A 20238-nucleotide genomic window follows, 5' to 3' on the forward strand; every position below is an offset into this window, starting at 1 on the left:
TCATGGTTTAAGCACACACACCCCCTTCCCGCAAGTGAGCAAGGAGGCTGGAAACTGCCTGGAATGGGGAATGTAAGAGACTCACAAGAAATGGATGTGGAAATGCTTTTACTCCTCTCAGATGTCTAGACCAGGGGCTCCCAAACTTGGCAAAGTCAGTGGGAAGCCAGATTCACTTAAACCAGTGGTTCCCAAACTTGGCAACAGGGCAGCAGAGCTGGCTGGAGAATTCTGGGAGTTGAAGTCCACAAGTCTTAAAGTTGCCAAGTTAGGGACCCACTGGTCTATACCATAATTTGTTTGGCAGCCGGCAGGATAGAATGGGGAGGGAGGGGAGAGAGAAAAGGGCCTGTTTAAATTTTGTAAGCATATCTGGCCCAAACTTAAAAACTCCCAAAGAATCATTCATGGCCTTCTGAAGATGTCTCTGAACAACCAGTTATACTTGCTCTTGTGACTCAATTACGGGAATCTAGAAAATCTGAACACTGGTATGCTCAGTTGTTGTTTTTAAAAGGTCAGTAGTAATGCAGAGTTATTGACGGATTCTGTATAGTGGACCCCTCCCCAACCAAAGACATTCTTTTCTAATGAGCCCATCTTTGAGAGCAATTGCACCATATTGAAATCACTCAGATATTTCACCAGATGCCCCCCCCCTCCATGGAACTTCTCCCACTAATATTTAGCTCTCCTAAGAGGGCAGCCCTTGTTCCAGATGGGGTACCCCAAGCGTCCCACAATGGGTGGTGCCTAGATTACTCCAGCATATGGTGAAAATCCTACAAAAATGGCTTGTTTAAAAGCATTATTTCTACTCATAATCCTATATGGAATGAGTTACAAACTATGTTTAATATAATACAATAGCAGAGTTGGAAGGGACCTTGGAGATCTTCTAGTCCAACCCCCTGCCTAGGCAGGAAACCCTTTCAGACAAATGGCTGTCCAACATCTTCTTAAAGACTTCCAGTATTGGGGCATTCACAACTTCTGGAGGCAACTTCTGTTCAATGTTCCCTCTAATTTTTTTTCAGTGTGTGCGGAAAAGTATGGTGTTTGAGCAGCACATTTTCATGCCTGAGCACCTGAATTTTTTTCACAGATGTTTCACAGAGCAATTGATTTATAGGATCTGAATTGGAATGGAGAAAAATGGTTTTGTGCATGAGTGAGTGTGTGTGTGTGTGTGTGTGTTTGAGTGAGTGAGGGTTCCGGTAAGGGAACTGTGCCTATTTAGAAAAAAAGGTAAATTATTGCAAACATGATATATGTTTCTAGAGAGAGAGAGGGAGGAGAGAGAGAGAGAGAGAGAGAGAGAGAGAGAGAGAGAGAGAGAGAGAGAGAGAGAGAATCCCTCCTTCCTTCAGCCCAACACACTCTCGCTGGCATCCCAACCAGACGAGAGGGACTGCAGAGGATCTCCCTGAGTTTAGGGCAGCGAGTCAGGGCTGGGCCAGCTTGGGCACCGCAGAAAAGCAGCGGCAGCCAAAAGGGGAAGGGCAGGAACAGCCTGAAGCCACCCCCACACCAGCTAGAGGGGGTGCTGTGACAGCCGCCCGGGACGAGGGGACGGCGGTGGCCAGGACGGGCAAGGGCTGCCCACCCTCCCCACCCAAGCGGGCTTCTTGCACAGCTCTAGCCGGCAGCTCTCCTGGGGATCCGTGGTCCAGAGCGCTGCCGCTTCCAGCGGGATATATTCTGCCAGGCCCTCGGCGGCGTCTTTAGGCGGGGATCTCACCTACCCGCCAGCAGCTCCTCCAGCGTCCCGTCTGGAAGCAGCAGCACAACGGTCGCTGTTACCAGGGGTGAAGGGGTGGCGGTGGCGAGAACAGGCGAGCGCCACCCCTTCCCCTTCCCCAACATTGGCTGTTGCGCTTCTGCTTCCATTAGCAACGTGGTTGTTAAGTGAATTGCTGCAGTTTTTAAATTAGTAATGCAGTTGTTAAGTGAATCACTGCCATTTTTAAATTAGTAACACGGTTGTTAAGTGAATCACTGCAGTTTTTACATTAGTAACACGGTTGTTAAGTGAATTACTGCAGTTTTTAAATTAGAATCACGGTTGTTAAATGAATGGCTGCAGTTTTTAAATTAGTAACACGGTTGTTAAGTGAATCACTAGTTCTTAAATTAGTAACATGGTTGTTAACTGAATTGCTGCAGTTTTTAAATTAGTAACACGGTTGTTAAGTGAATCACTAGTTTTTAAATTACTAACACGGTTGCTAAGTGAATTGCTGCAGTTTTTAAATTAGAAACATGGTTGTTAAGTGAATCATTACAGTTTTTAAATTAGTAACATGGTTGTTAAGTGAATCATTGCAGTTTTTAAATTAGTAACACGCTTGTTAAGTGAATCATTGCAGTTTTTAAATTAGTAACACGCTTGTTAAGTGAATCACTAATTTATAAATTAGTAACACGGTTGTTAAGTGAATCACTAATTTTTAAATTAGTAACAGGGTTGTCACTGCAGTTTTTAAATTAATAATGCAGTTGTTAAGTGAATCACTAATTTATAAATTAACACGGTTGTTAAGTGAATCACTAGTTTTTAAATTAGTAAAAGCCCCACGCCCCCCCCCCCCCATGAGTTCATACACACCTAACCCGCTGGATTTAAAAAACACAAAATACCTCCAACCTGCACAGGCATTGTGAAGGGGAGTGGACTTTTCTGCAGGTAATGAGAAGTTGGGGATTGACCACTGGCAATATTCCCTCTAATTTTTTTTCAGTGTGAGCAGAAAAGTATAGTGATTGAGCGGCATATTTTCATGCCTGAGCACCTGAATTTTTTTCACAGATGTCACCTAAGACTACAATGAAATCAGTGTTATTTGAAACTCAAATTATGTTTATTCAAGGTACCCGCTTAATTAAAAGTGTTATATAATATCAGTATCACTTAACAACGGTCCTGCTTAGCAACCAAAATGTTGGCTCAAGAAACTCTGGCATTGAGGCGTGCAAGTCTTAAAGCTGTCAAGTTACAAGACCTTTGCACCCCTAACCCTTTAGGAAAAAAAACCCCAGGGGTCTTCAAACCTGACAGCTTTAAGCCTTGTGGACTTCAACTCCCAGAATTCCTCCTCCAGTCATGTGGCAACAACGTCATCTGCGTGGACCTGCTCCATCTTCGGTTTTTTTTACAGGAGGCAGGGCTGCCACTGAAGATGCCAACGAACCCCCCGCTGCCACTAAATAGCTGCTGCTGCCTCCTCCTCCTCCTCCAAAAGCACCAACATATTTGCTGCCCAGCGCTGCAGCCGAGGTGAAGCCTCCAAAGCTCCCGCAGGCGCCCCCGCCCATGGCAGCGGCGGCGGTGCCTCCCCCTCCGCTCAGAGCACCTCAGCTGGGCGCTGGGTTACCCCTGCCGCAGCCTCCACCTCCGCGGTTTTTCAGAAGCCATGAGGCCTTTTTCCCTGACCCCCCCACCCCCCCGCCGCCCTCCTACTATCTCCCGCTGCCAAATGGCTCCTCAAAAGCACGGCGGAGGAGGAAGGGAGAGGGATAACGCGGGGGCCAGCTCAGGTGCTCTGCGTGGAGGCTAAGTCAAGGACTGGCTGCATTGCAGAGGAGCTGGGAGCCACCCAAGGATTTCACGGCGCTACGAGGAGGAGAGCAGAGCCTCCGAGCAGCTGCGGGGAGCCTGCCTTGCCAGGAGCGACCTTCGGCTGGACGGAGGGGCGGGGGCTGCCTGGAGAAACAGCGAGGGCCCTTTTGAGCTAGTGAACAAGAACGTTTGTGGAGCACACCGATTGTGTGTGGAGGCTCCACGCAGAGCACCTGAGCTGGCCCCCGTGTTATCCCTCTCCCTTCCGCCACGCTTTTGAGGAGCCATTTGGCAGCAGGAGATAGTAGGAAGGCAGCGGAGGGGGGGGGAGCAGGGAAAAAGGCCTCATGGCTTCTGAAAAACCGCGGAGGAGGTGGAGGCTGCGGCAGGGGTAACCCAGAGCCCAGCTGAGGTGCTCCGAGCGGAGGGGGAGGCACCGCCGCCGCTGCCATGGGTGGGGGCGCCTGCGGGAGCTTTGGAGGCTTCACCTTGGCTGCAGCGTTGGCGGCAAATCTGGCAGCGCTGTTGGAGGAAGAGGCGGCAGCAGCTATTCCCCTCATCTTCCGGAACCTGTGGCAGAAATCACTGCGCGCAGTTAAAAACGGCCGTGCGGTGTTTTCTTGCAATGTGCACGGCGGCGCAGCCGCACCTTAGAGGGAACAGTGCTCTCCACTCTCCAGGCATTTCATCCCTTTCTCTCCACAATGCATCCTTTGATGTCTATAAAGGTTGCTCCTCTGACTGAAGCTCTTTCCACACTCCAGACATTTATGAGGCTTTTCTCTTGTGTGGATCTTTTGATGTGCATAAAGGTGGCTCCTCTGACTGAAGCTCTTTCCACACTCCAGGCATTTATGAGGCTTTTCTCCTGAATGGATCCTTTTATGTTCATAAAGGCTGCTCCTCTGACTGAAGCTCTTTCCACACTCCAGGCATTTATGAGGCTTTTCTCCTGTGTGGATCATTTGATGTGCATAAAGATCGCTCCTCTGAATGAAGCTCTTTCCACACTCCAGACATTTATGAGGTTTCTCCCGTGTGCATCCTTTGATGTCTATAAAGGGTGCTCCTCTCAGTGAAGCTCTTTCCACACTCCAGACATTTATGAGGTTTTTTTCCTGTGTGGATCCTTTGATGTCTATAAAGGTGGCTCCTCTGACTGAAGCTCTTGCCACACTCCAGACATTTATGAGGCTTTTCTCCTGTGTGGATCCTTTGATGTGCATAAAGGCTGCTCCTCTCACTGAAGCTCTTGCCACACTCCAGGCATTTATGAGGCTTTTCTCCTGTGTGGATCCTTTGATGTGCATAAAGATCGCTCCTCTGAATGAAGCTCTTTCCACACTCCAGACATTTATGAGGTTTCTCCCCTGTGTGCATCCTTTGATGTCTATAAAGGGTGCTCCTCTCAGTGAAGCTCTTTCCACACTCCAGACATTTATGAGGTTTTTTTCCTGTGTGGATCCTTTGATGTGCATAAAGGCTGCTCCTCTCACTGAAGCTCTTGCCACACTCCAGACATTTATGAGGTTTTTCTCCTGTGTGGATCCTTTGATGTCTATAAAGGTTGCTCCTCTCACTGAAGCTCTTGCCACACTCCAGACATTTATGAGGCTTTTCTCCTGTGTGGATCCTTTGATGTGCATAAAGGCGGCTCCTCTCACTGAAGCTCTTTCCACACTCCAGACATTTATGAGGTTTTTTTTCTGTGTGGATCCTTTGATGTCTATAAAGGTTGCTCCTCTCACTGAAGCTCTTGCCACACTCCAGACATTCATGAGGTTTTTCTCCTGTGTGGACCCTTTGATGTGCATAAAGTCTGCTCCTCTGACTGAAGCTCTTGCCACACTCCAGACATTTATGAGGTTTTTCTCCTGTGTGGATCCTTTGATGTGCATAAAGGCTGCTCCTCTCACTGAAGCTCTTGCCACACTCCAGACATTTATGAGGTTTTTCTCCTGTGTGGATCCTTTGATGTGTATAAAGGCTGCTCCTCTCACTGAAGCTCTTTCCACACTCCAGACATTTATGAGGTTTTTCTCCTGTGTGGATCCTTTGATGTCTATAAAGGGTGCTCCTCTCACTGAAGCTCTTGCCACACTCCAGACATTTATGAGGTTTTTCTCCTGTGTGGATCCTTTGATGTGTATAAAGGCTGCTCCTCTCACTGAAGCTCTTGCCACACTCCAGACATTTATGAGGTTTTTCTCCTGTGTGGATCCTTTGATGTGTATAAAGGGTGCTCCTCTCACTGAAGCTCTTTCCACACTCCAGACATTTATGAGGCTTTTCTCCTGTGTGGATCCTTTGATGTGCATAAAGGCTGCTCCTCTCACTGAAGCTCTTGCCACACTCCAGGCATTTATGAGGCTTTTCTCCTGTGTGGATCCTTTGATGTGCATAAAGATCGCTCCTCTGAATGAAGCTCTTTCCACACTCCAGACATTTATGAGGTTTCTCCCCTGTGTGCATCCTTTGATGTCTATAAAGGGTGCTCCTCTCAGTGAAGCTCTTTCCACACTCCAGACATTTATGAGGTTTTTTTCCTGTGTGGATCCTTTGATGTGCATAAAGGCTGCTCCTCTCACTGAAGCTCTTGCCACACTCCAGACATTTATGAGGTTTTTCTCCTGTGTGGATCCTTTGATGTCTATAAAGGTTGCTCCTCTCACTGAAGCTCTTGCCACACTCCAGACATTTATGAGGCTTTTCTCCTGTGTGGATCCTTTGATGTGCATAAAGGCGGCTCCTCTCACTGAAGCTCTTTCCACACTCCAGACATTTATGAGGTTTTTTTTCTGTGTGGATCCTTTGATGTCTATAAAGGTTGCTCCTCTCACTGAAGCTCTTGCCACACTCCAGACATTCATGAGGTTTTTCTCCTGTGTGGACCCTTTGATGTGCATAAAGTCTGCTCCTCTGACTGAAGCTCTTGCCACACTCCAGACATTTATGAGGTTTTTCTCCTGTGTGGATCCTTTGATGTGCATAAAGGCTGCTCCTCTCACTGAAGCTCTTGCCACACTCCAGACATTTATGAGGTTTTTCTCCTGTGTGGATCCTTTGATGTGTATAAAGGCTGCTCCTCTCACTGAAGCTCTTTCCACACTCCAGACATTTATGAGGTTTTTCTCCTGTGTGGATCCTTTGATGTCTATAAAGGGTGCTCCTCTCACTGAAGCTCTTGCCACACTCCAGACATTTATGAGGTTTTTCTCCTGTGTGGATCCTTTGATGTGTATAAAGGCTGCTCCTCTCACTGAAGCTCTTGCCACACTCCAGACATTTATGAGGTTTTTCTCCTGTGTGGATCCTTTGATGTGTATAAAGGGTGCTCCTCTCACTGAAGCTCTTTCCACACTCCAGACATTTATGAGGTTTTTCTCCTGTGTGGATCCTTTGATGTCTATAAAAGGTGCTCCTCTCACTGAAGCTCTTGCCACACTCCAGACATTTATGAGGTTTTTCTCCTGTGTGGATCCTTTGATGTGTATAAAGGCTGCTCCTCTCACTGAAGCTCTTGCCACACTCCAGACATTTATGAGGTTTTTCTCCTGTGTGGATCCTTTGATGTCTATAAAGGGTGCTCCTCTCACTGAAGCTCTTGCCACACTCCAGACATTTATGAGGCTTTTCTCCTGTGTGGATCCTTTGATGTGTATAAAGGTTGCTCCTCTCACTGAAGCTCTTGCCACACTCCAGACATTTATGAGGTTTTTCTCCTGAATGGACCTTTAGATGCTTTTGAAGAGACTGATTTCTCTTGAAGAATTTTTCACATTCCGGGCACTGATATCTCTCTTCTTCCTCCTGGATCCTTTGGGGATTCCGGGGTCTTCCGAAGGACCCACCGCCCTCTAGGCCCGTCTCGGCGTCTCCGCCCGTTTCCTCCTCCCCGCATCGCCCTCCAGGCAGCCGCCTTTCCCGGACTCCCGCTGGGCTCATCCCTCCTGCAGCTCCGGAGCCCCCCGGCCTTTCCCCGCCGTCTCCCGGGGCTCTTCCGCGGGGCCCGCTCTCCTCCTCCTCCTCTCGGGCGGCGCTTCCTTCCCTCCCCCGCCGGGCTCCTCCGTCCTCCTGCAGGGGAGAAAGAGAGGCGGGTCACGGCGGCGTCCTCCTCACCGCAGGAGAGGCCCAGGCCGAGGCCTCCCCTCCCGAGGACCCGAAGGAGACCCTCCCAGGCTGCCACTCCGTCCCAGCAGACTCTACTTACTTCCGGTTTCTCCGCCTCCGAAGCGAACCGCTCCCTCCGTCAGCTCTCTGGTTCCGAAAGGGAAGGCGCTCCATATACCAGCCCCTCCTTCCTGCGAAGCCCCGCCTTCTCCTCTCCAGGCACCGCCTCCTTGATGTTCCCCCAAAGGAGAGAAAGGGACCCGCTAGAACAATTCGGTTCTCAGCCTTCCTGATGTCGTTCGACACCGTTCCTCCTCCGGCGGTGACCCCCAAGCGCCAAATTGGGCTCCAGCCTTCCCTTCGCCGCCACGTTCCCTTCTTTTACTTCATTCTCCGCACCTGGTTTTCCGCCTCAGCAAGGGTCCCTCTAGGCCTCCGTAGCTCCGCCCACCAACCTCCTTCGCTGGGAGGGAGCTGCTTTCCCAGCGTCCTCTGCGCTTGCGCGTCTGTCCCCACTCCGGCCCCTCCTTTCGCCCCGGCCCCAGCCAGCCACACGGACAGGCGGAGGGAGGGCGGGGATTCGGTGGGAGGAGCCGCGGTGGCCCCGCCCCTCCCCCCGCCCCTTCCCTTCGGGCGGCTCCTTTGGGCGCGGGAGGCTCCTGGCGGGGGCGGCGGAGCTTCGCCCGGGGAGCTGAAGGGGAGGCTCCGAAGGGAAGGCCCGCCTCCTCCCTTCCCCGGCTTCTCCTGCCAGGGAGACGCAGCACGCAGGCTCCGAAGCCTCCCAGGCTCCCCCCGGGGGTCTCGGGCGACCCCGGGGAAAAGGCCCTTCCACCCCCAGGAGGAGAACCGCCGGGCCAGGAGCCAAGCAGCCGAAGGGATCCCGGGAAGGGACGGAGCTCAGCCCGAGGGGATCCCGGGAGGCCATTGGGAGACAAGGAGGGACGGGGGGATCCACTGGAATGCCAGGGATCCCAAGGGGGGATCGGGGACCAGGGGGAAAGAAGCGGATCCCAGGAGGGGATCCCCCCCCCCCACTGTTCCCTGTAAGGTGCGCGCCGCCCAGTGGCTTTTGTGAGACGCCTTCCAGGGGAGCCTTGGGGCGGAGCAGAGGAGAGAACTCGGTGCTCCGGAGGACCGAGCAGCCCTGCGAAGGAGGCAACAGGAGGGAAGCGGGCAAAGACCAGGAAGGGGGCGGCTGGGAGTTGGGTGGACGAGAGGAGCCCCCATCCCAGGGGAGGGAAACCGTCTTGGACCAACAATGGCTGCAACGGTGAGGAGGGAGGAAGTGGGGGGTGCAAATGCCCAGCTGCCCGCAAGGCATCGAAATCCTCCCATTCCCCCCAATCCTGTCCGAGCTGAAGAAGCTCTGTGCAAAACCCTCCTTGGTTCCCGTCTTGCCTGGGCTCAAAACCGCAGCCTTGAAACGAGGCTCGGCGTAACGCGGAGGAAGGAAGGCGTTTCCTTCTGGGGAAAGAGCTGGAGGCCGGGAGGAAGAGCCAAACGGGACCCTGGCTATCTCCCCCCCCCTCCCACCTCCTCGCTTCCAGGAACTCCCCGCAACCCCCCGCCCCACAAGAGAGACCTCAGCGCCGCCCCGAGGGACAGGAGGGGTCCCGGGCGCAGCGGCATCGTCTCCCCCCCCCCGCCCGAATAGGGAGGCCTTTTGCACCTGCGACCGGAGCCCCTAGTTTGCGTTCAGCGACTGAAAGGATCGCCCAAATCCGCCCAGGACAACTCCGCCTTCTGTCCGTAAAGTTTGGGGGAGAGGAAAGAGCGCTGGGTTCCTTTGCGCGCCTTCCAGGGCCCTGGAGGAGGAAGAACCGAGGCCGGATCCTCCGAGGAGGGAAAAGGGGATCCTCCGCAATCTCTTCCGAGGGGAGGAAGGGGGGTGTTTCAGCCTCTTCCTTCGATTTCCAGCCGCGTTGGGGGAATGCAAATGTATTCTTGCCTTTATAACCAGAGGGGAGACCGAAGAAAAGGGAGGGAAAGGGAAAGGATCCCGAGCGGGTCCCTCCCGCCGGGCGGCCAAAGGATGAAGGTTCAAGCGGGACCCAAACTCCCAGGGGACCATTTCCACTCGCTCTCTCCGGGATCCAGGCTGGCTTTCTGCGCCCACCGTCGCCCAGACTGTGGCATCCCTTCTAGACCGCGCTACGGACTTCCCGAGGCCAACATCCCAGAGGAAGGAGCGGGAGCCCTGCAGCCTTGGCGTCCTCTCCCTCCTTTCCATTCTTCTGTCACTTTCTCTCTCCTTCTCCCTTCTCTCTCCTCTTTGTCTCTTTCACCCTCTTTCTCTTTGTCTCTCTTTCTCTCTCCTTCTTTCCCACTCTAATGTCACTTTCTCTGTCCTTCTCTCTCCTCTTTGTCTCTTTCTGTCTCTTTCACCCTCTTTCTCTTTGTCTCTCTTTCTCTCTCCTTCTTTCCCCCTCTTCTGTCACTTTCTCTGTCCTTCTCTCTCCTCTTTGTCTCTTTCTGTCTCTTTCACCCTCTTTCTCTTTGTCTCTCTTTCTCTCTCCTTCTTTCCCACTCTTCTGTCACTTTCTCTGTCCTTCTCTCTCCTCTTTGTCTCTTTCTGTCTCTTTCACCCTCTTTCTCTTTGTCTCTCTTTCTCTCTCCTTCTTTCCCCCTCTTCTGTCACTTTCTCTGTCCTTCTCTCTCCTCTTTGTCTCTTTCTGTCTCTTTCACCCTCTTTCTCTTTGTCTCTCTTTCTCTCTCCTTCTTTCCCACTCTTCTGTCACTTTCTCTGTCCTTCTCTGTCTCTTTCTGTCTCTCTTCCCTCTTTTTTTCTTCCTCTCTCCCACTCTTTTATCACTTTCTCTCTACTGCCCAACCTGTCCCCATACTTATCTTCGATTGATCATGTTTGCAATAATTTACCTTCTTTCCTAAACAGGCGCAGTTCCCTTACTGGATCCCTCAAGCTCACTCAAACACACACACAAACACACACACACAAACCATTTTTCTCCATTCCAATTCGGATCCTATAAATCAATTGCTCTGTGAAGCATCTGTGAAAAAAATTCAGGTGCTCAGGCATGAAAATGTGCTGCTCAAATACTATACTTTTCCGCACACACTGAAAAAAAATTAGAGGGAACATTGGCCAGGTCCCAAGACAGGACCCCCACAGCCTGCCCTCTTGATGCCCCCTGGCCCCCCAAACAACCTCCCTACCTGGGGCTCCTGCTCAGAATCCACACCTGCCTCTCTCAGGGCGGGGCAGCCCAGAGCCCCTGAGCTGAGGTGGCCCCTCTGAGCAGCCGGGCTCCCTGCAGGACACGGAGGAGCCCTCAGCCTCGGCTTGGAAGGCTGGTGGGAGGCAGAAACGGTTCCACCACAAAACCGCACTCGATTAAACCGCGCCCGACTAAACCACATCGCTGACGTCATCAACAGGGCGACAACAGCGCGGCGGAGACAGAAGCACGCTGTAAACCCTAAACCTAAAATTAACCCCTAAACCTAACCCCCCTAAACCTAACCCTAACCCTAAACCTAAACCTAACCCTTAACCTAACCCTAAACCTAATCCTAACCCTTAACCTAACCCTAAACCTAACCCTTAACCTAACCCTAATCCTAACCCTTAACCTAACCCTAAACCTAACCCTAATCCTAACCCTTAACCTAACCCTAACCCTAACCCCCCTTAACCTAACCCTAAACCTAACCCTTAACCTAACCCTAAACCTAATCCTAACCCTTAACCTAACCCTAAACCTAACCCTTAACCTAACCCTAACCCTTAACCTAACCCTAAACCTAACCCTAACCCTTAACCTAACCCTAACCCCCCTTAACCTAACCCTAACCCTTAACCTAACCCTTAACCTAACCCTAAACCTAATCCTAACCCTTAACCTAACCCTAAACCTAACCCTAACCCTAACCCCCCTTAACCTAACCCTAAACCTAACCCTAAACCTAACCCTTAACCTAATCCTAAACCTAACCCTAACCCTTAACCTAACCCTAACCCTAAACCTAACCCTTACCTTAAGTTGAATCTGCTTGCTTTCAAAGCGCTATTTAAAGCGCCCTTCTTTCTCCGCGCTGGCTGTTGTCGCCCTGTTGATGACGTCAGCGACGCAGTTTAATTGGGCGCGGTTTTGACGGGTCACGGGGCAGAAACACCTGCACTGACTAGGTGGGGAGCCACGTCAAGGCAAGCTAGGCAGGGCGCAGGGGCCCATTTCAGAGAAGGGGAAACTGAGCCACCTGCATGCAGATCTTGCTAAGCCCAATAGCAGAGGAGTCGGGTGGGGTTACTGGAGAGAAAGAGATGCAGGTGGAAATAATCATAGTCTTAGCAAATCCTTTCCACTGCCCTATAGCCCCCTGTAGCCCACAAGGGCAAGAAATTAGGTTGCAATCCAATAGGTTGCAACCTAATGGCTGATCAATCAATTGTCAATTTAATGGGTTTATATACCGCCCAATCCCAGGGGGGACTCAGGGTGGCTTACAAGTATGAATAAAATAAAATAACATACAGGGGAAGAATGTAAAATAATACAAACATTTTAAAAACACAACATACATCTGGGTTAATTGGGGGTTGACCTGATTTGAGTCAGCAACCCCAGGCCTGCCGGAACAGCCAGGTTTTGGTGGCAATAGCAATAGCAATAGCAATAGCAGTAGACTTATATACCGCTTCATAGGCCTTTCAGGCCTCTCTAAGCAGTTTACAGAGAGTCAGCATATTGCCCCCAACAACAATCTGGGTCCTCATTTTACCCACCTCGGAAGGATGGAAGGCTGAGTCAACCCTGAGCCGGTGAGATTTGAACCGCTGACCTGCTGATCTAGCAGTAGCCTGCAGTGCTGCATTTAACCACTGCGCCACCTTGGCTCTTTTGGAAGGCTGCAAGGGTGGGGAGGGTCCGGATCTCTGTTGGTAACTCATTCCACAGAGCCAGAGCAGCAACAGAAAATTGTCCGGCATTCCCCGGACCAGAATCGCAAGAATGTTCAAGAATAAATCAGAAAAGTGTTGGAAATGTCACCAGATACCTGGCTCATACTACCACATGTGGTGGACTTGCACTGAAGCCAAAAGATACTGGACTAAAATCCACATGTGGTTGGAGAAAATGACACACAAACAAATAGACTTTAAACCAGAGGTCTTTTTATTGGGAATTTTACCAGAAACCTACAACAAAGACTTAAAATATTTGATTGTAAATGTTGTAACAGCAGCCAGAATTGTATTTGCAAAAAACTGGAAAAATGAAACAATACCAAAAGAGGAAGAAATCATTCGAAAAATAATGGACTGTGCCGAAATGAGTAAATTGACATTTGAAATTAGAGAGCAAGAGGATGAACAATTTTATAAGATATGGGACTTGTTTTATCAATGGCTAAGGGGGAAAAAAAACAAAATTTTGGAAATGAAAAATGATACACTTATGCCTTAATTGGAAAAAGTAAATGATGATATAATTATGATGTGAAATAATTCAACAATGATATAAGGAAGTACTAATATAAGGTCTGGTGATATAATGTATAAGGTTAAGAACTTATTATAATGATATTTCGCTGCTGATAAGGCAATTCTAATAGGGGAACAAATGAAAACTGGTATATATAGGCAGCGATGCCTTGTTGAACAATGAAGGAATAAGATCTCTGTTTGAAGGTATGAAATGCAAGATTAACAATGAATAGAAGTATATTCTCTGGGGGAAAACAATGCTAATGTTAATTGAATATATATGGTAGAAGGAAAATGAGACCTTTAGTTACATTAGAGGAAATATCTGAGATGGTAAACATTATTTGAAGATGTAGATGTTAAAACAACCGTAATCAAACGACATGCTGCATGTGATGATGGTTGTTTTTTTTCCTCTCTTTTTTTTCTATTCCTTCTTGAATTTATTAATTTGAATTTGAATTTGAATTTATTAAAATTTATAGGCCGCCCTTTTCCCTGAGGGGACTCAGGGCGGCTTACAATCACAAGGGAGGGAAGTGCAACATCAAAAACAAAACAAAATGTGAACAAAGAAAAAAATAGTAAAACACAACTTTCGTTCAACAATCAAACACTCGGGCGGGTGAATTAGGAACCTATCCCCAGGCCTGCTGGGAGAGCCAGATCTTGAGGGCTGCGCGGAAGGTCTGGACGGTGGTGAGGGTACGGATCTCAGCGGGGAGATCGTTCCACAGGGTCGGAGCTGCAACAGAAAAGGCTCTCCTCCGTGTGGTCGCCAGTCGGCATTGACTGGCAGATGGGATTCGGAGGAGGCCCAGTCTGTGCGATCGAATTGGTCGAAGGGAGGTAATCGGCAGGAGGCGGTCTCTCAAGTACCCAGATCCACTACCATGGAGTGCTTTAAAGGTGGTCATCAGTACCCTGAAGCGCACCCGGAGACCAACAGGTAGCCAGTGCAGCTCGCGGAGGATAGGTGTAACGTGGGCGAACCGCGGTGCGCCCACTATCACTCGCGCGGCTGCATTCTGGACTAACTGTAGTCGCCGGATGCACTTCAAGGGCAACCCCATGTAGAGCCCATTGCAGTATTCCAGCCTAGAGATCACAAGGGCTCGAGTGACTGTTGTGAGAGCCTCCCGGTCTAGGTAGGGCTGCAACTGGCGGACCAGGCGAACCTGGGCAAATGCCCCCCTGGTCACAGCTGACAGCTGGTGGTCAAAAGTCAGCTGTGGGTCCAGGAGGACTCCTAAGTTGCGGACCCTATCTGAGGGGTGTAAATTTGACCCCCCAGCCTAAGTGTTGGTACATTAGCCAAATTATTGGGAGGGAAGCACAACAGCCACTCGGTCTTGTCCGGGTTGAGTACCAGTTTGTTAGCGCTCATCCAGTTCCTAACGGCCTCTAGACCCTGGTTCATCACGTCCACCGCTTCATTGAGTTGGCACGGGCGGACAGATACAGTTGCGTATCGTCCACATATTGGTGGTATTTTATCCCGTGCCTCCGAATGATCTCGCCCAGCGGTTTCATGTAAATGGACCGGGACCTTTTTTTGCCCTTTTTGGCCTCCCCCCCTCCCCCTACCCTTTTTTTCTTTTTCTTTTTCTTTTCTTCTCTCTCTCCCTTGTTTTATTTTGTTGTTTTTTGTTTTTTAAACCCTAGCTTATTGTGGTGCTTATTAAATATACAATAGAGAGATATGGGATGTATAAACTTAGTAGGGATGCACCTGTGATTAAACGACATATTATATGTGAAGATGGGTTTTCCCTTCCCCCCCCTTTTTCTTTTTTTTCCCATCCTCTCCTTTTCCCATTGTTGTTTGTGTAATAAAAAATAAAAATAATTTAAAAAAAAAAAGAAGAAGAAGAAATTGTCCAATGTTCTTTAAGAGATTGGACAACCTGAAATACTATAGAGTTTTCTGCTTGAGTAATGAGTTGGGCTAGAAGACCTCCAAGGTCCCTTCCAAGTCTGTGACTCTGGGAAGGAAAGATTGAAGGAAAAAGTGAGAAGGGAGGGAGGGAAGGAAGGGAGGGAGGGAGGGAGGGAGGGAAGGAAGGAAGGAGGGAGGGAAGGAAGGAAGGAAGGAATGAAGGATGGATCTGAATATGAAATACAGGTAGTCCTTAACTTACAACCGTCCATTTAGTGGCTTCAAATTTACAACAGCCCTGAAAAAAGTCATTTATGGCCATTTTCCACACTTATGACCATTGCAGCAACCCCATGGTCAAGTGACCAAAATTGAAATGTTTGGCAACCAACTCATATCTATGACGGTTGCAGTATCCCAGGCACATGTGGTCACTTTTTGAAATCTTCTGACCAGGACAGGCCCTGGGGAAGCCACATTCACTTAACAACCGCAGCAAGGAAAGTCGTAAAATGGGACAAAACTCACTTAACAAATTTCTCACTTAGCAACATACATTTTGGGCTCAATTGTGATCGTAACTCGAGGATTACCTGTAGCCACTATTGCGATGCCTTGAAACAAGGCTCTGAAACCTTCGTCCTTTTATGATTTGGGGGGGGGGGCTTCAACTCCGTGGGCTCAGGCAGCTGGGGAATTCTGAGAGTGGCAGCCCAGCCGTCTTCAGACGTCCGTGCAGAGACACGGAAAGACCGATGAAGCCCAAGGGAAAAGGAAGGGAGTCTCTCGTGGCTCTGAGGTCCTCATCCAGAGCCTCCCGCCTGGTCCAGGGTGGGTTAAATCTCTCCTGCTGATTGTAACTCCTCAGCTGCTGAAGGCCACCCAGCCAGGTGACTCTCTGAGTAAAGTCAGGCCAAAGACACAATCCCCCCCCCCCAAGGATGGCCCTGCCGCCCTCCAGGTCACCAGATTTGCCCCCAGATGTACTGGGGATGAAGCTCCAGAGCAGTGGGTCTCATCCTTCCTAATGCCGCGACCCTTTAATACAGTTCCTTGTGTTGTGGTGACCCCCAACCATAAAATTATGTTTTCTGTATTATTTTGAAAATATGTCTTTTCCGATGGTCTTAGGTGACCCCTGTGAAAGGGTCCTTTGACCCCCCAAAGGGGTCCCGACCCACAGGTTGAGAACCACGGCTCCAGAGCCTCTGCTGAACAGCTGGGGGGGGGCTGCCCTGCCTTGGATGGACCCCAAGTGCCCTGATCTCTAGGCCGCCCTCAGCAGCCCTCCAGGCCCCTGTGATGAGGAGCTGCAGCTTGGCTGGCTCGGCTGACCGGTGGCGGCTAATTAATTGGCAAGAGGTGGGTGGATGGGGGAAGAGCTGGCGGCTGGTGATTGATCTGCCACTGTCCCAAGTGCTGAATTCTCACGGCTTCCACTACCTGAGTTGCTGCTTGAACAGGGTGCAGAGAAAGGCTGTGTATTGTTCTATTCCATTCCATACCATTTATTTTATTATTTTATTAATTATTTTATTATATTTATATTTATGTTTATATTTGTATTTGTATTTATATTTGTATTTATATTTGTATTCATATTCGTATTTATTATTTGTATTTCTTATTTGTATTATTATTTATATTTATGCAAGGCAAAGGCCATGTCAGGCCCGCAGCCCTCTTTTCCTTTGGATCTTTGGCCTGCCACACATTCTATTATTCTACTATGCGTTTTCTATGGTGGGAAAATGGGAGGAGGGATTGTACGGAGTTAGATGCTGTGTAGCCATAACAACATTCTTTCTAGGAAGCCAAGGTCATCCTTTGTTTTTGCACCTCTTCACCTGACCGGAACTGGATGGGTGGAACTGCCAGCATGGCAGGGGGAGTTTGGACCTTGGGATGGGATTGTGGGTGTGGGGGGGAAGATCTTGAACTTTCAACTGGGTGGGGGAAACCGGGAAGCTTTCAGATTCGGGTTTTCCCAGATGTGCCAACATGGCTCTCTTCATCAATTGGAGCTTTGAGGAATCCTTTGCCTCGGACTCCGATTGACTTTTGGGTGCTGTTTGGAAGCCTGACAGGCCGTGGCTGGAGGCCCAGAAGGCCAGAGACTGAGGAGGGCTCCTTCACGGCAGGCGAAAGCTGGGGTCTCCAAGCGGAGCCCAACCCTGCTGACCCAAAGGATGAAGGGACAGGCATGGACGCGTCCAAGATCAACAGGCTTTCCAGCGATCTGCTTCCCGCCTTCCTTGGCCCCCGATCGTATCTGAGCCCTTCGGGACTCCTGGGAGGAGGACATCAACGCAGAAATGTCATCACCGGCTCCGCCTCCACCTCCCAAACTCCACCCTCCCATTTCAGGAGAGTTTCCGCACTTGGCAGGGAGGTCAGATGGAGACGGCCAAGGTTTTTCAGGCCACCAGCCGGCTTCACCCAAGGGGGCCTCCAGTTGCCCCCCACCACTCTTTCTGCCACTCCAGGCCCCACCTCTGCCCGCCCCCTTCACTCACAATTTAAGATGGTGTGGAATATACAGTCCTCGACTTACAACAGATTGTTTAGTGACCTCCTCTTCGTCTCCACTGGAGCCTGTCCTACTTCCCTACCTGTCGTTCAAGCCATGCCTCAGCAGACTGAACAGCCCAGGGCTCCGAATGTGCCTCTCGGAGCTTCTCTCCGCCTTGACGCTGGAGAGCAGATGAAGGGCTAAAGTGCCAAGGGAGACCCCCTGAGAGATGGAGGACCACCTGCTGAAGGGCCTCTTGAAGCTGTTACTTTTCTCTCGCCAAGTTTCCTTCTGCCTCTCCGAGAGCAGCTGCTGGGAAATGCAGCAAAGGAAGCCCTGGCTGGCATGGGCAGGGTCTGCTCCAAAGCAGATGGCAGAGACCCCTCCCCTTAAAAGGGAAGGGTTTCTGGGTCCCAGTCCACCCTGCGGCCTGGGCCTTCATAGTGGTCTCCCATCTCATTGCCAACCGAACCTCACCCTTCTTAGCTTCTTCGGGATCCACCATAATCAGCCAGTTGTGCTGACATAGGTTGCGTTGCCCCCTAAAACAGGGGGCAACAGGGAAACCGTTGCCCTTGTATGAGTTGTGGACTTCAACTCCCAGAATGTCAGCCTAGCCAGCATCATTGCTTTCCTTCCAGCTTGCTGCCGGCTGCCTTGGAAACAGGGAGGGAGGGAGCGATGGGCATTTGGGAAGGGAATTGTGCAGGTGGTGTGAGAGTGGAATTGCTGAGAAGCCATAGGGAGGCTTGGAATCAGGGAGGGCAGCTTGGGTTGTTTAACAGCTTCAAGGCCAACCGTCCGTGAAATGGCATGCAGGAGGGCGGCACGGAGCACCTGAACCAGAGACATTCTCAAAACATATTCCTGGCCAATGATTGGACTGTGGTTGCCTGGATACTGAGGTTAGTTTCAATTTGTCTTTTGTTCTTTCACAGTAAAAGTCCCTTTTCTTTGAATCTATGGAGCAAAGGTTTTTCTTCCCTGGGGGTTGATCGGAGGCAGCCGTGACACAGAAATTCCTGAGCCAACCATGCTGGCTTTGAAGTGCCCAAGTCATAAAAGGCCCATAGTCCCCAACCTCCGTTCTAAAACAAACGAAAAAGACGCTCCATTAAGTTGACCTGCATTCTGGGTGATTTCATGGATGTTTCCTTATATTCCTCTCTTTTTTTTTATTGACAAATTAAATCAGGTGGTTGGACTAGAAGTCTTCCAAGGTCTCCTCCCACTCTCTTCTTCAGTTATTTTCTTAATAACTAGAGAACTGGTTTTTCTTTTTGTTACTTTATCGAAGTGTAAAAGATAAAGAAAAATGCAAATAATGGGAAAGTTAGGAAGGGGAAAGGAAAGAGGAAGAAGGATAGGGTAAAGTATAGAATAAAGTATAGACCCGGTTACAGCACAGAAACCGCTTTGGTCGCATTGACCGATGATCTCTGGAGGGCCAGAGATGGAGGACATTCCTCCATCCTGGTCCTCCTTGACCTCTCAGCGGCTTTCGATACCATCGACCATGGTATCCTTCTGCGACGACTGCGGGAGGTGGGAGTGGGAGGCACCGTCTTGTGGTGGTTCTCCTCCTACCTCTCGGACAGGTCACAGTCGGTGTTAGTGGGGGGGCAGAGATCGTCCCCGAGGCCCCTAACTTATGGGGTGCCTCAGGGCTCGGTTTTATCCCCCCTACTATTCAACATCTACATGAAACCGCTGGGAGAGATCATCCGCAGGCACGGGATCAGATACCATCAATATGCGGACGATACTCAACTGTATCTGTCCGCCCCGTGCCAACTCAATGAAGCGGCAGACGTGATGAACCGAGGCCTTGAGGCCGTTATGGACTGGATGAGGGTTAACAAGCTTGTGCTCAACCCAGAAAAGACCGAGTGGCTGTTGTGTTTCCCTCCCAAAGATTCCACCAATATTCCATCTCTCAGGCTGGGGGGTCAAATTCTATACCCCTCAGAGAGGGTTCGCAACTTGGGAGTCCTCCTGGATCCACAGCTATCGTTTGACCACCACTTGACGGCTGTGACCAGGGGGGCATTCGCCCAGGTTCGCCTGGTGCGCCAGTTGCGACCCTACCTGAACCGGGAGGCTCTCACAACAGTCACCCGGGCCCTTGTGACCTCTAGGCTGGAATACTGCAATGTGCTCTACATGGGGCTGCCCTTGAAGAGCATCCGGCGACTTCAGCTAGTACAGAACGCGGCCGCGCGAGTGATTGTGGGTGCACCTCGGTTCACCCACATAACACCTATCCTCCGCGAGCTGCGCTGGCTACCTGTCGGTCTCCGGATGCACTTCAAGGTGTTACTAGTCACCCATAAAGCCCTGCATGGTAGTGGATCTGGATACTTGAGAGACCGCCTTCTGCCAATTACCTCCCTGCGACCAATAAGATCACATAGATTAGGCCTCCTCCGTATTCCATCGGCCAGCCAATGCCGGCTGGCAACTACAAGGAGGAGGGCCTTCTCAGTAGTAGCCCCGACCCTTTGGAACGAACTCCCCGTGGAGATTCGTACCCTCTCCACCGTCCAGGCCTTCCGCACAGCCCTTAAGAACTGGCTAGCCCGTCAGGCCTGGGGACAAGGATAGCCGCCCCGCCGGAATGATGAATGCATGTTTTCGATTTTTTTTTTCCGATTTTATTTAACATTTATAGGCCGCCCTTTTCCCTGAGGGGACTCAGGGCGGCTTACAATAGTAAGGGAAGGGGAGTG

The 20238-nt window shown here is 50.3% G+C and overlaps 1 protein-coding gene across 1 annotated transcript in view; it reads right to left on the minus strand.

Moving 5' to 3' along the window:
- LOC148045258 (uncharacterized) overlaps positions 1-20238 on the minus strand; it is a 56166-nt gene that overhangs the window by 31028 nt on the left and 4900 nt on the right. Inside the window, exons 2-3 of the mRNA XM_087715239.1 lie at positions 16215-16236; positions 5056-6041 (exon numbers count right to left, since the gene is read on the minus strand). Coding sequence (XP_087571365.1) covers positions 5056-6041; positions 16215-16236 — 1008 coding nt within the window. The remainder of the gene's footprint in view (positions 1-5055; positions 6042-16214; positions 16237-20238) is intronic.

Source organism: Thamnophis sirtalis, unplaced genomic scaffold (genome assembly GCF_051295495.1).
Source record: "Thamnophis sirtalis isolate CommonGarterSnake01/CBP01778 unplaced genomic scaffold, rThaSir2_p1.2 scaffold_5, whole genome shotgun sequence".
NCBI classification, from domain to species: Eukaryota; Metazoa; Chordata; class Lepidosauria; order Squamata; family Natricidae; genus Thamnophis; species Thamnophis sirtalis.